This window comes from Crinia signifera, chromosome 4 (genome assembly GCF_055691185.1).
Source record: "Crinia signifera chromosome 4, ASM5569118v1, whole genome shotgun sequence".
In the NCBI taxonomy this organism is placed as follows: Eukaryota; Metazoa; Chordata; class Amphibia; order Anura; family Myobatrachidae; genus Crinia; species Crinia signifera.
Genome location: NC_139220.1, coordinates 96,563,220 through 96,580,356, shown reverse-complemented (window position 1 = coordinate 96,580,356; position 17,137 = coordinate 96,563,220). Strand labels below are relative to the sequence as shown.

Sequence of the window (17,137 nt, the reverse complement as noted above, 5' to 3'; positions counted from 1 at the left end):
TTACAGAAAACCAAAGAAGTGTTTAACCGGCTACCAGAGGAGTGTGAAGAGGAGGAATTATATGAAATACTGGCAAGTTTTACCAATCTAGTCTAACAGTCATCTATTATAGAATATATAGACAGGAGCAGAAAACACGTAATGTGTCAAAGTAATTAGCATATAGCAATATGTTGTCATTATAATGTCTTAGATGGGGACTGTTACTGAATAGAAAACAATGTATTTTTTATCAGTAAGTAGGATCAGAATGCTACATTCATTGTCAAACCCTATAGTGCATTGGGGGCACAGCACTGAGGCTCACCTGTCTGTGACCCTCTCTGAGTAATGTGTATCCATAGTCAGAGAAGTATGTGTATTGAAGGTGACGGAGAAGTACATTCCGTAACTCATTCTCCCGAATGCCTATTCTATATCCAAATGGAGATTTACTGTACATATTGTGTGCCTGTGACAATGCATGCTCAGAGAAGCACAGTGGGTGTCACAGTACACGGTAATGCAGCAGGAGATGTCTTCTGTGAACTGATGTCTCCTGCATGCTTGTGCCATCTGCTCCTGCCTCTGAAGATGTAGCATCTGATCACTTGGGTTGGGATCATTTGGTCTATTGCATTATGGTAGAAAGTCATTAGGTCGAATCCATTAGGTCGACATGCTAAAAGGTCGACATGACTCTAGGTCGACATGGGAAAAGGTCGACATGATTCTAGGTCGAAAGGTCATTAGTTCGACAGGTCATTAGTTCGACAAGGTCATTAGTTCGACATTGTCTATGTCGACATTCACAAGGTCGACATGGGGTTTTTCACTGTTTTTTTACCTGAATGTCAACACAGTCGACATGGACACAGTTTAAAGTGCACTGCATCCCCTCGCATCGCTCGCTGCGCTCGCTATGCGTCGGGCACCGTGCCTCGCTACGCTCGGCACACTATTTTATTCTCCCACCACGCCCTAGTGGATGGTAGGGCATGAAATACCGCCTGTCGGCACATGTTGGCTCAAAAAACAGTGAAAAACTCCATGTCGACCTTGTGAATGTCGACATAGACAATGTCGAACTAATGACCTTGTCGAACTAATGACCTGTCGAACTAATGACCTTTCGAACTAGAATCATGTCGACCTTTTCCCATGTCGACCTAGAGTCATGTCGACCTTTTAGCATGTCAACCTAATGGATTCGACCTAATGACTGTCGACCATAATGCAGTAGACCAAATGACCGCATCCCGATCACTTGCATGAACATTGTTCATCTGAGCCATCCTCAAACCGCTCAGGAATGTCCGACTGCTCAGGCTTCTGGACAGAGTATACCTGCGTCTGAAGGGTTATGGTATTTTAGATCTACAATGTCTAGGTCTACAGTCATATGTTTGTCCACTAATGGTCGACAGGGTCCGAAGGTCGACAGTGAAAAGGTCGACAGGGTCCAAAGGTCAAGAGGGTTCAAAGGTCGACATGGAAAAGGTCAACATGAGTTTTCATATTTTTTGGGTGTCTAGGTCAACATGGACACCGTCTGTGTACCGTGTCCCCTCGCATGGCTTGGTGACTCGCTGCGCTCAGCACACTATTATATTCTCCCTCCACGCCATAGTGGATGGGCGGAGATGAAATGCACTTCGGCTCAACTTTTTTTTTAAAAAATGCACGTCGACATTTTGACCATGTCGACCTTTTGACCCTGTTGACCTTTTGACTGTCAACCTAGAGTCCATCTATCATGAGTCCGGATACCGTCTGAAGATGGAGATACTGGCTTCAACTAGCCCCCATTTTTGGGAATGCTCCCCTGTGTCGCCCCTCCCAGATCTCAAACGGCTTAGGCTGCCTGCAATTACGTAGGACCTGTTCTGTTATTATACATAACAAGTGCGGCGCAGTCCTCCCACCATTGTAGTGGTAGACAGACCATCGGCTTTGTGTACAGCTATGAATCAGGCCCAGTATTGTTTGCTTTGTCTAATGATAGATCTGAAAGGTACAGTAGTCTATATCGTGGTAATGAACGTAGACCAGTAGAAAGCAGCATGAGCTACTGGTATTAGACTTTATTTGTTGCAATAAACTAATGGCATGTTTTCTGCTGTAACAGCAAGAAGAGCTCCCGGATCCAGCGGAAGCTCAGATCTATGAATTCCACTTCAGCGACCTGCCACAAACAGAGCTCTTCTTGGTGAAGTGTGCGATTCAGATGTACTACGAGTTAGAAGTAGTTGACAAGTTTCATATACCACAAGAGGTATGACTTAAAAACACCTGTGGGGTTTTTGTCATGTGTTTGTTTGTAACCCACCGTCACAGTCATTTCCCTAGTGCCGGTTATAATGTGAAATCTGATTGGCTGGGATGAGTTGTTCACTTATTATAAAAATGCTATTAATATGTTATACATTTACAGGTTTTAGTACGTTTTATATTCTCTGTAAGCAAAGGATACAGGAAAATTACCTATCACAACTGGCGGCACGGCTTCAATGTAGGCCAAACAATGTTCACCCTCCTCATGGTAAGGGAACAATGCAAGAGTATATTGTTATCTTATTTGACTTGGTTATGAATTAGTTGCTAGATGTATGTTTAAATCACAATTATAAACCTATCTAGATAACATGGAAGGGTAGATGTGACTCTACAGCAGACAATGAACAAAATATTGGGCGTATGACAACAGCTAAAGAGTCACATGCTACTAAATACAATCTAGAGCAGGTGTTATAGACCTAATATGCGGATCTCAATACATTAGGGTCCTTATTCTGGTTCACTCGCAAAGGCAAATTCCTTCTCAAATGGACAAAACCATGTGCACTGCTGTTGGGGCAGATGTAACATGTGCAGAGAGAATTAGATTTGGGTGAGTTATTTTGTTTCTGTGCAGGGTAAATACTGACTGCTTTATTTTTACACTGCAATATCAATCTCACTTTGAAGTAAAACCCCACCCAAATCTAATTCTCTCTGCACAAGTAACATCTGCCCCACCTGCAGTGCACATGGTTTTGTCCATTTGAGAAGGAATTTGCCTTTGCGAGTGAACCAGAATTAGGGTCTAGGTCCCATTGATATTAACTAAAGCTCAAACTTATATTCTTTTTGGGTACAGATTTTTCTGCAAAATGTTCTATTTCACCAGCAAAATAGGGGCCTAACACTAACAGTGACATAACTAGTGACAAATAGCGGAACTGGCTTCGTGGGTAAGGAATATGGTCATGCAAAATGCATATTTACAAATACAGTGCAGAAAGGGATTCTGCAGTATCGTAAAGGGAAACCGGAAACTGTTGCAAAAAAGGGCTTTTTCTATTCATAAAATGTAATTTTGTAAATAATGCTTCAGCTTCACCTGCGTGTATCGCTAGTTACTGGGCCTGTTAGGTACCCATTGTCCTTTATTTCCAAATCATTGTGTAATACAGTTCTAAAATAACTGAGCAAAATGCTATTTGTTTCCCCTAAACCACACTCCCCACAGTTGCCTGATGCCTGGGAGTGCTGAGCTTATGTGACTCACACCTGCCAACACTTCTACTGACTCATTTTTCCAGAGCTAACAACCTGGAGAGGTGATTGTAAACAGAATCTTGTCAGATGGAAGATAATCGCACAAACAATTGTATCATTCATTTTCTGTGAAAGTCATTCATAGGAAACACATTATGGAAATATTATTTAATTTGTAGAACTCATGGCTGACACGTACACCCGTGTGACGCCCTAGTTCTCACCCTCCGGTGTTATGTATAACCATCTACAGTGTCATGAAAGCATATGTCAATACGTTTGCTGTTAGCTATTCTGGCCTTTGTGCTTTGTGACGTCTCTACGATGCATTAATATCTCTTTTCATTGTAATCATTTTACAGACAGGGAAATTGAAACGTTATTTTACAGACCTGGAGGCCATGGCAATGGTCACTGCTGCATTCTGCCACGATATTGACCACCGAGGCACTAATAACCTTTACCAATTGAAGTAAGTATACTCCTGTCACAGTCTCTTTACCTGTCTGTGTTCTCTCCACTACGATTACTGTACTGACAAGCACTTTTAATACAAAATGTAACTTTAAATTACAAAATCAAGCAAACTTTGATAAATACTGCTACCCCTTATTGCCAGTGGTGCAAGTAGAATTTTTTTCTTGGTGGTACTGATAGCCTCCACCAAAAATGGGCGTGGTCATGTGTCATGAGGGGGCGTGGTCACACAAAGCTAGAGGAGAGACTAAATGACAATAGTGGCGTGGCATCAGGAGACAGGTAATGAGAAACAGGGAATGACTGGGGGTGGGTTGGCTCTTGCTTGGGGGAGAGCCGGGCAGCTTGTGCTTACAATTGTGGAGCCTGCTCTTCATGCTGTCGGCGCCGCTGATGTCTGTCAGTGTGACAGGCTAAATCAGCAGTAGCCGATAGCTGCATACAGCACCAATCATAACGCTGGGTGGGCGAGCTGCAGATGCATTATATTTAGACTTAAAATAAAAATAGAACTGACAGTGGGTTATCATACCCTCCAACATGACCCATTCCATTAGGTACAAAATGCTCTGTTCCTGGACTTCCTTACCAGTGGCAATTACAGAGGTGGGGCTCCTGCACAGTCCAAAATTCAAAGAGGGGGGTCACATCAACTGTCACTGAGTCTAGGACAGTGATGTTTGGGGTGGCAGTAGGTGTGGCTCCCCTCTTTGAATATTGGACTGTGCTGCAGCCTCACATCTGCAACTGCCACTGGCAGGGAAGTCCAGAAACAGAGAATTTTGAACCTAATGGAATGGGTCATGTTGGAGGGTATGGGTTAGGGGTAAGTGGTACTGCGTACATGCAACATATTTCTTACAGGTACTCCGTACCACGCCGTACCCCCTTACTTGCAACACTGCTTATTGCAGAGGCTTGACAGCAGATTAAGGTCGGGCCCTTCATCTGGAGTTTAAAGGTGCATACACACTACAATTTTTTGAACAACTTTTTTGACCAATTTCTTTAATTTCGGCCATTCTGAACAAAATTGGTCAAAATATCTTTCAGTGTGATTGCGACGAACTACAAATGATGATGTGCATACCTGCCAGTTGTTTAACAGGGTTGTTCGTCCACTGTGCATGCAGCTCAATTTGGATATCTTTTAAAAAGAGCCTATAAACTGTAGCTAGATCTTTCGTCTTTCATCTGTCGTCAATATCTTTCGTCAACATCTTTCGCCCAAAACACTGGATTCAAGGTAAATGTCTTTCAACGAAATTGGTCAAAAAGATTGTACAGTGTGCATGCACCTTTAGACTGCTCCACTGTGCAGCTTTTTTAGAGAACGCTGCCTCTCTTATAGCACAACAGCAGACTGGCACTAGGTTGCAGATGTATTTAGTCTGGTAAAGTAAAAAGCGGTGATAAATTGGAAGGTGATAACACACCAGCCAATCAACTTCTAACTGTCATTTTTCAAACACAGCTGATTGGCTGGTGCATTATCACCTTCCACTTTATAACCACTTTATCAATTCTTTATCACTTTTACCAGGCTTAATACTACATCTGCCCCTAGGACTCCAGTCCACCTGCCACAAGTTCAGCTGTTTAGGATTTCTTTTGTAACCCCTGGTCTCTCACTGCAGCACATTGGCAGTACACCTTCCATGCTGTAGTCACAGTGTTGCCAGTCAAATCCCAGGGGGACCCACTAGCACCTGGGTTGGAAGCTAAAACAACTCCTGTCCTTTGCAGCTGAGTCCCATGCAAGGGCGTAACTACCATAGGTGCAAGGGGTACAGCTGCTATGGGGCCCAGAGCTGAAGGGGGCCCATCTTAACTGTCTAAGTCAGGCTTGTCCAACCTGCGGCCCTCCAGATGTGCTAAAACTACACATCCCAGCATGCATTGCCATCATTCTAGCATTCCCTAATAGCCAAATTGTGGCAAGGCATGCTGTGTAGTTTTAGCACATCTGGAGGGCCGCAGGTTGGACAAGCCTGGTCTAAGTAATATATTTTACATACATGTGTCACCATCAGTTGCTAAATAGGGGGCCATTACAAACCGTTGCTATGTGGCCTATGAATATCTAGTTACGCCCCTGGTTCCAGGCACTGCTATCAAGTGGTGAAGTGTCAGAGGACTGAGTTTTGGCCCCTTGTCTTAAATGCACCTGAGCTCTTGGTACAAAATGCTCTGCACCCAAACTTACCTGAGCTGACATGGTGAGAAGTCATTTTGCAGTAAATCCTTTAATAACTGTTGTTTTATAAAGATCTCCACATCAATTTAGGATTCCTCATATCAAGGTACACTATCTGCTGTGCTCCCGCAGCAGTGTAGTCCCTGTATGCTTTTATAGGGCTGTGATCTGGTTGAATCTATTAAGCTCCAGAAAGCTTTGCTTTCCAAAGCTTGGCCCGGGTAGCTTATGGGCTACATTCAGCAAATTATCTCATTCAATGTTTTAGCTACCACAGCAATAAGCCAGGTCACTGACATCAGAAATGGAATGGGGCGGAGCGGCTGATGCTGTCTCCCAGTGGTTCCTCTTCCATAGGGTCAGAGCCATGTTTAACCTTAGTTGTGACCTGGGTTGAAAATGGCAGGTTGCTCAGCCCAGGAATTTTGTCAGTGGTGCTTTCACACTGCAGATCAACCCGGGATGATACCGCAACAATACAGGTTGCTGTGGTGGTCAAAAAGGGGTATTAGTCGCCACTTGTACAAGTGCAGTCCAATGGTCATTTTTATTTATGACAAATGTCCTGTTTTTGCTTTATACAGATCAGGACATCCACTAGCAAAACTCCATGGCTCATCTATCCTAGAAAGGCATCATTTGGAATTCAGCAAAACATTACTTAAAGATGAGGTAACAAGCAATGTACATGTAATATAGTGAGCAATCAAGCTGTGAGTAAGGCCATAAAAAGAATCTATGTGTGATCACTGTATTAGGCACTCCAAACCAAAGTCGGCAATCCAAACCTTTTTATAGTAATTAGCATTTTCAGTTCTACATTAATACAGTGGTCAAGGAACTCGGTCCTCATTACCCCACACAGTGCATGTTTTGCTGGTAACCCAGCAGGTGCACAGGTGTACTAATTACTCACAGACACATATTATAAGGTCCGCAGGTGGAGTTAATTATTTCACTTGAGATTCTGTGAGGAGACCTGCAAAACCTGCACTGCGTGGGGTAGTGAGGACCGAGTTCCCTGACCACTGCATTAATACATAATATATTTTATTGATAATTATATTATTCAATTATTATTCAATTAATATTCATAATGTTTCTTATTATTTATAATGTTGTGTCTTTATAAGTGGTTTAAAAAGCAAACCTGAGCCTTAAAGTGTGTAGATGGGTTGACTGATCCAATGGTTTGGTAATGATTTGGTAAGTGTTCTGCACAAACAATATGTGCATACACATTTATCAATCCTCCGCCCAACATGCCTAGCCTGGACCTAATGTCAATGTCAGCAGTTCCTGTGGCCAGCATATGGGTTGGTTGGCACCCCATACACTCATACAGGAGTATATGATATTGATATTGTATATCTGCAAGATATATCAGCATCTGCAATGCTCTAGTGATATGACTGTGAAATATCTGGTGTAAACATGAGCTGACGGTGAGGGCGATATATCATTTATCATCTCTAGGAATGATATATTGCATTACTTTCCACCAAACATTCAACATTCCAAAATTAAGACAACTGGCCACACCCTACTTTGCCAAAGTCACACCCCCTATGTATCACGTGGTCTGACTATCCTTTTAGGAGTTCACATGTACTGATACCCTTGCTCTTTTGCCAACTTGTCCAAAGCTGACTATGGATGTAGTTGATTATGCTTGATGTGCAACTTACGGTATTTCAAGGCAGTGGTTCCCAAAGACTGTGTTATAGCTTGCACAGTATTATGGAGAGTAGCCAGGCACTGTCTTGCACCATCTCATTTCAATCTCACTTAAAAGGTTGACTCAACCAAATCAAGAGGCCTGTGGACCCCTCCAGTCCAGCGTTTTCTTTGTCACAGCATTTTTCCCCAAAAAAATCTGCATTTATGGATCATTTTATTTATTTTTAACTATGGCACATAATGGCAAGCATGGATCTTGTCATACTGCCATACTATTCCTAAAAATGGTGTTTTGGAACACATTACAGTGGCGTAACTATAGGGCCGCAGCCCCTGCGGTGGCGGGGAGGCGCCGGGGGTATGTGGGCGCCATTGTTTCTTCGCCAGCTCCCCACTGCTTGTGGGTGCAGCGGGAAGCTGGCAGGGGGGTCCGTGCGGCACCGGGGTACCTGTGGTCAGGGAGAGGCTGGAGGTCCCTGCGGCGCGGCTGAGTATGATGTTGCCCAGGTCCCTGCAGTGAAATGGAAATACTGCGCTACCGTCGCGCGGCGGCCCGGGTAGCACTTCTGACTTTGAAAACACTGGGCGCATGCTGATTGGCTGAATCTCAGTGTGCGGCCAGTGTTTTCAAGTTAGAAATTGTCCCGGCGGGGGGGAGCAAAACCGTGTTGTCTCTTGGACAATACATTTGCTGCTAATTTTGCCTTTCAGAAGACCCCACTTTCTTATTTGTAGTTAGTGCATCAATTTTACTGGCTCTGCACAATAGCAAACTCTATGGACCAAATATAATAGAGCATGAGAATCAGAAAGTGAGAGATTTGGGGAGGAGTTTTCTCTTTTTTTTTTAAAGCGGCAATTAAGTTGATGGCAAAATCAACCTGGTTTTGCCATGTAAATGATTGCTACTTTAATAAAATGGGAGAACTCTCCCAAAATCTCTCACTTTCTGATTCTCACACCCTATTATATTTGAACCTATATGTACTGATGTCAGCCTATATCTATATACAGATTCACAGTATTAACTTATATAAAATAATAATACAGAGACATATTGGTGGGATAAAGGAGTCAGCTTAGATATTTATAAGAGGAGGGGAAAAGGTATGGTGACAAAGAGAGAACAACCCTAGATGCAGTGCACCATATGTTCAATTGCCAGCCCAATTCACAAAACCCCTAGATGGGAGCCAACTGCCAGCCCTCAACCAACAACTCATGGTATCCCAACTTCCCTCCCAAAGGCACACAAAGATCCCATCTGGACCGATAGTGAAGCTGATACCAGTAGGGTAGAATCAGTCTAAAAGCCTGGGTTAGCCAACTCCAGTCCTCGAGAGCTACCAACAGTTAATGTTTTCCAGATCTCCTCACAGAATCACAAGTGATGTAATTAGATCCACCTGTGGATCTTTGAAAATGTGTCAGTGAGTAATGAGGGCACCTTTGCAGCAGCTAGGTTGTCTGGAAAATGTGAACTGTTGGTAGCTCTCGAGGACCGTAGTTGGCTACCACTGGCCTAAGCCATGTATTTTTGGATAGGCCACAAGACGTAAAGCGAGGCAGTTACTGCTATTGTTATTTTAAGCAACAATAAAATGAACAACTAAAGGAGGTAGTTAACGTCCAAAGGAACCAGAGATACTGTGGGCCAGATGCACTGAGCTTCAAAAATGATAAAATGGAGAGTGATAAACAGCCGGCCAATCAGCTCCTGCCTGACATTTTTCAAACACAGTCTGTGACATTGCAGGTAGGAGCTGATTGGCTGGTTGTTTTTCACTCTCCATTTTATCACGTTTGAAGGTTAGTGCATCTGGCCCTGTATCTGAGCCCAGGAAACAACTGTATTAAACACAAACCTTGCCCCATACACAATACTCAGACCCTAATAGATCAGAGTTCAAACATGCCATTCCACCAACACCAGCCTTCTAACAAAATCCCTACAGCTAGATATATGCGGACTCATCCTGGACTCATTCTGGAGACCTTAATTCCACCAGGCATATTAAATGTACAGTTTATGAGGGTCTGTTTGAAATACATTGTTTCTTTGTGTTTTAGTATCAATTTCATTATCTGCTATTATGTATTTTGTTGTTCAGTCAATAAACATCTACCAGAACCTGAACAGGAGACAGTATGACCATGCCATTCATATGATGGATATAGCAATCATTGCAACAGATTTAGCTTTGTACTTCAAGTAAGTATTGCATTAGTAATATTAGCACTGGCATTGTAGTGAGTCTATCTCTTTTGCTTGGTTACTCACATAAAATTATTTTTATCTTACACTAGGTCTGTTTGTTTTATGGTTACCCACATATATAGGTCATATTGTTTAATTCGGGCATGTCCAAACTATGGTTCTCCAGCTGTTGTGAAACTACGCATCCCAGCATGTCTTGCCATAGTTTTAGTATTCGCTAATAGCAAAACTGTGGCAAGGCATGATGGGACTTGTAGTTTCACAACAGCTGGGGGGCCATAGTTTGGACATGCCTGGTTTAATTCAATTGTACAAACAAATCTGCATGTGTGGGGCTTGGTTGGGTTTATCAACTCTTAGGGATGGCATAGGGTCCAGTGTTCGCGAAAACCACCCAAAAAAGTGGGTCCCGGGGACCCTTAACTTCTAAAAATTGGGGTCCTACCTGACCTTTTCTGGGTCCCAATGGAATAAAGCCTCCTCTTCCCTTCTCCCCAGCATGGCACAAGTGGGTCGGGGGGGGGGGAGTATCAATTGGCCCACTCGCATAAAGATACGTACAGTATACACTAGAAACTATATAAACCTGAAAAAAGAGACAGTGCATGCCGAAGGCGCGCGCTAAAAATTTAGGGCATGTTTTTTTGGGGGAAGTGGTGTGGTCACATAGTAGTACCAATTCACATTGCAGTACACACCGTAATGCCCAGTACACATTACAGCACACACCGTTATGCCCAGTACACACCGTTATGCCCAGTACACATTACAGTATACACCGTTATGCCCAGTACACATTACAGTACATGCCGTTATGCCCAGTACACATTACAGTACACACCGTTATGCCCAGTACACATTATAGTACACACCGTTATGCCCAGTACACATTACAGTACACACAGTTATGCCCAGTACACATTACAGTATACACCGTTATGCCCAGTACACATTACAGTACATGCCGTTATGCCCAGTACACATTACAGTACACACCGTTATGCCCAGTACACATTATAGTACACACCGTTATGCCCAGTACACATTACAGTACACACAGTTATGCCCAGTACGCTTTACAGTACACGCCGTTATGCCCAGTACACACCGTTATGCCCAGTACACATTACAGTACACACCGTTATGCCCAGTACACTTTACAGTACACACCGTTATGCCCAGTACACATTACAGTACACATTACAGTACACACCGTTATGCCCAGTACACATTACAGTACACACCATTATGCCCAGTACACATTATAGAACACACCAATATGCCCAGTACACATTATAGAAAACAACGATATGCCCAGTACACATTATAGAAAACAACGATATGCCAAGTACACATTATAGTACACACTTTTATGACAAGTATATATTATAGCACATAAGTGCTGCTTACCTACATGCTTGTTGCTAGGGGTTATATGCTCCTTGCAGGGGGTACATGCTGGGGGGCATTTCATGCTGGTTGCCACAGGGTAGAGGGCGTTTTATGTTGGTTGCCATGAGGTGGGAAGGGGGTTGGCATTTTAGGTTCGTTGCCACAGTGGAGGGGGGGGGGGGGGCATTTTTTGCTTTTTGCCACGGAGGGGGGTCATTGCCCAAGGGCTGGAAAAGCGACATGCTGCTCAGCAGAGTAGGTGAGCGGGCTATCAGCGCGGCGGGGGACTGGATGTGGCTGGAATAGCTGACACGCTGCTCTGATTTGTTTTAGCCACATTCAGACCCCCGTCATCCTGACAGCCCGCTCACCGACACCTACTCTGCTGAGAGCGGCTGTTAAAGCCGCATCCCATCCTGTCGTCCCCCCCCGCGCTTTCAGCAGCGTATTGGACTTACATGGCGGGGCGGCCCGGGGGACGCACAGTGACTCTCAAATTGCAGGGCGCGCGGCTTCAGGGTGCGCAGCGGCAGCAACCTGTAAAATGTACAGTGATTGGCTGCCAGGCGGCCACTGTACAATGATTGGGTCCCGGCGGCCGCTGCAGTGATTGGCTCGCAGCGGCTCACGCAGGCGTCTCACAGTCACAGGTACAGAATCTTTACAGTGCGTCCTCGGGGACCCCTTTAGTTTTGACAACTGAGTCCCCGGGGACTGTTTTGGGGTAAAATACGCGATATAGCGCGTTTTTGCGAACCCTAGGGTCAAATTGTTTGTAGAGTTATGTATTTATTTAGTTCAGTATGATTTCCTGACAATTGAAATACAATCACTTGGTCGACACCGTTGTACCGGCAGGGTGTAAATACCGTTGGTAAAAATCCTGACAGGTACATAATACCAACAGATAAAATGTCAACACTCAATATACCAACATGATCATAATGCCAAACGAGTTAAAATGCTGACATAGTTGCATTGTCGACATGAACACCGTTTTAGTGTACAGCATAGCATACTGCACTTGTAAAGCTTTGGGTGCTGTTCCTTGCTGCGATTGGCACACTATTCTATTCTCCCTCTATGCCCACTGGGATGGTAATGAACAAGTCATTTTTTTTAAATAAAATCATGAAAAACTGTATTTGGTATTATTTGTGTCAATATTTTGGCTGTTGGTATTTCGGTTCGTCTGTGTTTTGTACCTGTTGCTGTTTTGATTTTCGGCATTTTGATGTCAGTATTTCGGTTGTAGATGTTCCGTCTGTCTTTTGTCCATCGGCTGTTAGTTGCGGAGATTCTGTCGATCGGTTTTTCGTCTGTGTGCAAATTAACTACATACAGTACCATTTACAATGAACATCATGGATGCTACCATGACATCCATTAATGTTCTAGAGCTACAGTAACATGCAAGATCCAGCACATTCTTCACAACCAGCAACACTTGCCAAGTAACAGCATAGCACACACACACACACACATATACACAATGAAGGCATCAATAACCCTAAAACCAATCAGCCACTGATGCGTACGACAAGTACAAATTAGAAAATATTTTCGATATGGAATGAGTAAAAGCTGATGTGGATTCTTCTGTTCATGCAGGAAGAGGTCTATGTTCCAGAAGATAGTTGACCAGTCAAAAACATATGAAAGTGAAAAGGCGTGGACGGAGTATATGATTCTGGAACAGACCCGCAAAGAAATTATCATGTAGGTTTCTTCTCAGTCTTCCTTGTAAACTGATTGGGGCTAATATGTGTTATTCACTAGTGACATAATAAATATTGCAATTTATTTTAAATTAATATTCATTATGATTATAAAGATCGCATCCCAGCTACAGGGAGGCTCCACGGGCACTGAGCACATCACATATTAGATATGGGGCTGTAACATGCTAGGTGATTTCAGGATGGAAAATAATGAAGTCCCTCACTTTCCATGGATTGTTTGATTGCCTGGAGAGAGGAGCTTACAGTCTGGCTTTTATTTTGCATACATTTTTTTTGAACAGAATATTAAACAGTAACACCAAGACACCTGGTTGAATTGTAAATGCAGGGAGAACATACAAATTCAGCACAGATAGGAACTTTGATGTTATTGGACCCAAGGCACCAGTGCTGCTGTGCTAACTACCCATTTACAGATTGATTGAACCTCAGCGACCCTATAACAAGCTTCTTCACTGCCACATGCATCAAAGAATTCTATATTGGCCGCTCAGGGCACTACATGCAATGTGCAAAATAATATAATGCGATGTCATTCGCCTGCAACACAAAGTTGCAAGTGATATTGATCTATGTTATAGATAAATTAATTTTAGAGCTATATAATATGTGTATTAGGAATATTAGGTGGTCTATGCATTTTGTATTATAATAAGAGCATTATGATTTCAAAACAGTAGTGCCTCCAAGCCCTAAAGCAGGCATGTCCAACCTGCGGCCCTCCAGATGTTGTGAAACTACACATCCCAGCATGCCTTGCCATAATATTGCTATTAGGGAATGCTAAAACTATTGCAAGGCATGCTGGGATGTGTAGTTTCACAACAGCTGGAGGGCCGCAGGTTGGACATGCCTGCCCTAAAGGGTCACCTGCTGGTTCACAGTTGGATCAAATTGTGACCACTGCTCTTCCAATGGAGCTTTGCAGTGCTCCCGCTCTGTCCCAGGAGTCCTGTAACACCTGCAATAGGGCACAGAAGAGCTTCTGCCTGGTACCGCTCAGGCTATGCTGCAGCAAACAACGCACACCAGCCACTGCTGCTGGACACTGAGATCGGACCCACAAAAGAAGACTGATTCATGCTGCAGACGGCTGACTCTTTTCCACCGGCCATTGTCACACCTTTTTTAAGCAGAGGGGGCACCAAATTTAAACTTGCCTCTGGGCACCTGGAATTAACTTACACCTCTGGTTTGTTATGCACAGTAAAGGTGGGTACACATTATACAACTTTTGTTAACGATATGCAGAATAACAATAACATGCATATTGCTGTGTGTACCCAAAAGCAGCAGTGAAAAGTGTCAATGTTAGGCAGTCACCGGGACAGGCTCTTACTGTCTTTTCCAACAAGACTGTAGTTGTAAATTACTCTATTAATTCATCTGTTATCATTGAGAATAATGTCAGAATTATATTAATGAGCAGATTTTCCAAAGGGCTCCTGGAAGGGATGTCATTAAATGTGATCTTTGCATTGTATTTTTTCTGAAGGTTTTAGGAAAGCACTTACTCTTAACCCCTTAAGTGGTGGATTTTCCTAGGGCAGAACAAACCTACCTCTAGGTTTGTCCTGCCCCAGGAAAACCCACCACTCAAGTTGCAGCCACTGTTATTATGCAGGTAGTGCTCTGCAGCTAGAAGCAGCAGCAGCGGCCCAGAGCGGCCACTCAGGAAAGTTTGGGGCCACTCAGGGTGGATTGCCCGGCAGAGGCAGGGAGTGCGCTTGGGTGTTTGGGTGCTCGTGTGGTCAGGCACCCAAACACACGAGTGCCCGAATGCTCCCAGCTGTGGATGGCGGCAGCCGGGAGTGATCTGTGGCGATAGGGTATAGGTGAGCGGGGGTGGGGGGTGGACAGTATGTACAGATGGAGCATCAGCCATCCTTGGCCGGCATTAGCCAGATCCCTTGTGCTGGAGAGCTCCGGCGATAGATACTGAGATGCCCGTGCGTCTTACACGCACGTGCATCCCAGTATCATGGCGGCTGGGCAGCGTCTCCCTGCCCAGTTCAGGGGGGTCGGGGCAGCGAGAGGGACCAGCGGGGGAGGTGGCAGGGACCGGCGGCACGCTTCGTTTGCCAAGGGGCATGCAAGCGTCTTGTGTGCGCGCGCCCCTGGTGGTAGCCGGCCGCTGGAGGTAGTGGCGATAGAATCGCCAGCCCCTGCAAAGTTAAGGCCGGTTCCATCTGTAGGTGCGCACCAGTGCTGGAGGTACCACTGGCGCACACTTACATACTGTATCATAGCATGCCAGCGTGGCATGTGGCAGTGCAGCTGAGCCTGGAAAATTTCCAGCCACACCACCGAAGTGGTTAAATGTAAAGAGAAACAGCCTATCAGTTTAAGTAGTGTATTCATCTACTCTTGTATAATATCTAGTTCTGACCAATATGCATTCTTGCATTACATATTATGTGCAAGAAAAATGTAACTGTAATTGCTTTATGTTTTTCTAGGGCAATGATGATGACAGCTTGTGATCTTTCGGCCATTGCAAAACCCTGGGAGATTCAAAGCAAGGTACTGTATACTGCCTAATGCTGGATACACAGTAGACAACACTGCAAACTAAATGATGCTAACATTTTCCCTTGATCTCCTGAAAAAAATGATATAGTGTGTACACTCTGAACACATTTACAAACAATATATTTCTGTCATTGACAATATCCTCATTTTGAGCTGCATGTACAGTATAGGCGACAGAGAACAGAACTAACGGCCCGTGTGAGTGAGCATCATTAACAATCTAGCGCCTAATTCAGCTTCTGCGAGGACCCGCAACACTACAAGAACCCCCGATGGTTGCATGCAGAGGGGTGCCTAGTACTGGGCAAGGTTGCCTCCCATACGGTCACGGACATTTTGTGGGTTGCAGTGGCTGCGTGTGATGTCTCCCAGCTTCTGCCCCCCCCCCCCCCCCCCCGATGAGGTCAATGGCTGGGGAGGCAGAGGCTGATATCAGAGCCAGATATATACAGATATATGATTTGGTGCTGAGTTTTGATTATATATAATTATTAGCATATAGATGGAGCGTCTGCCAGCCAGCCTGCCTGCAGGATCGCCAGATATCAGGATCACCAGATGACGGGGACGTGTGGGTGTCTCACATGCTCTTGCATCCCCATCAGCAAGGTGGCGGGGAACGGCTTCCCTGCCTGTCTCCGCTTCAGGGAGTGGGGGCAGCCGGTGGGTGCTGCCGTGCAGTGCAGGGGACTGGTAGCAGAGGGCTCCGATGGAACATGCGTGTCTCATGCGTGTGCGCCTCCTTCCGTTGACTGGCGCAAGGCGGTGAATGCCGATTATATTGCCAGGAGCAGCTCCATTGGGAGCTGCTCCATCTGTAATACTTTATGATATTTATTAAGTTATACATATATTTTTTATATTATTCTAATCACATCACTGATGTATACCATACCACTGAATCAGGTCCTTAATTCTGTTTAACTGGCAAATATAATTTACAATAAAATTAAAATAAATGATGTCTTTTTGTATACAAATGATGTTTTGTATTGATAGCATATATCACACTTGACTTTGTAGGTTGCGCTGCTGGTTGCAGCTGAGTTCTGGGAACAAGGTGACCTGGAGAGAACTGTACTGCAACAAAATCCTATTGTAAGTATAACAGATGAAGAATTATGAAATAAGACATTGATAAGATAATGTTTATAATTAATGAATGCATGTGTTACATTGTTCAGTGCCAACTGTTGGAGCACATTGAATTAATGTAAAGAGCAAGCTGATGCTATCTGGCACATTAACAGAGGACAAAGCGTGAATAAGTCACCACAACATCATTATTAACCAACTGCCAGGCTTCCAGTTCTGCAGATACATATTGCAAGAAATGTTCTGCTATGGGGAAATGGTCGTTAGGTAGACACAACTAAGGTC

The 17,137-nt window shown here is 44.2% G+C and overlaps 1 protein-coding gene across 1 annotated transcript in view; it reads left to right on the top strand.

Annotated features, from left to right (window-relative positions):
- The window catches only part of PDE6A (phosphodiesterase 6A), a 133,017-nt gene that overhangs the window by 108,862 nt on the left and 7,018 nt on the right, over nt 1–17,137 (top strand). The window contains exons 11-19 of the mRNA XM_083179634.1: nt 7–72; nt 2,108–2,254; nt 2,414–2,521; nt 3,882–3,991; nt 6,778–6,865; nt 9,985–10,085; nt 13,095–13,202; nt 15,685–15,748; nt 16,781–16,855. Of these exons, the coding sequence (XP_083035760.1) occupies nt 7–72; nt 2,108–2,254; nt 2,414–2,521; nt 3,882–3,991; nt 6,778–6,865; nt 9,985–10,085; nt 13,095–13,202; nt 15,685–15,748; nt 16,781–16,855 (867 nt within the window). The remainder of the gene's footprint in view (nt 1–6; nt 73–2,107; nt 2,255–2,413; nt 2,522–3,881; nt 3,992–6,777; nt 6,866–9,984; nt 10,086–13,094; nt 13,203–15,684; nt 15,749–16,780; nt 16,856–17,137) is intronic.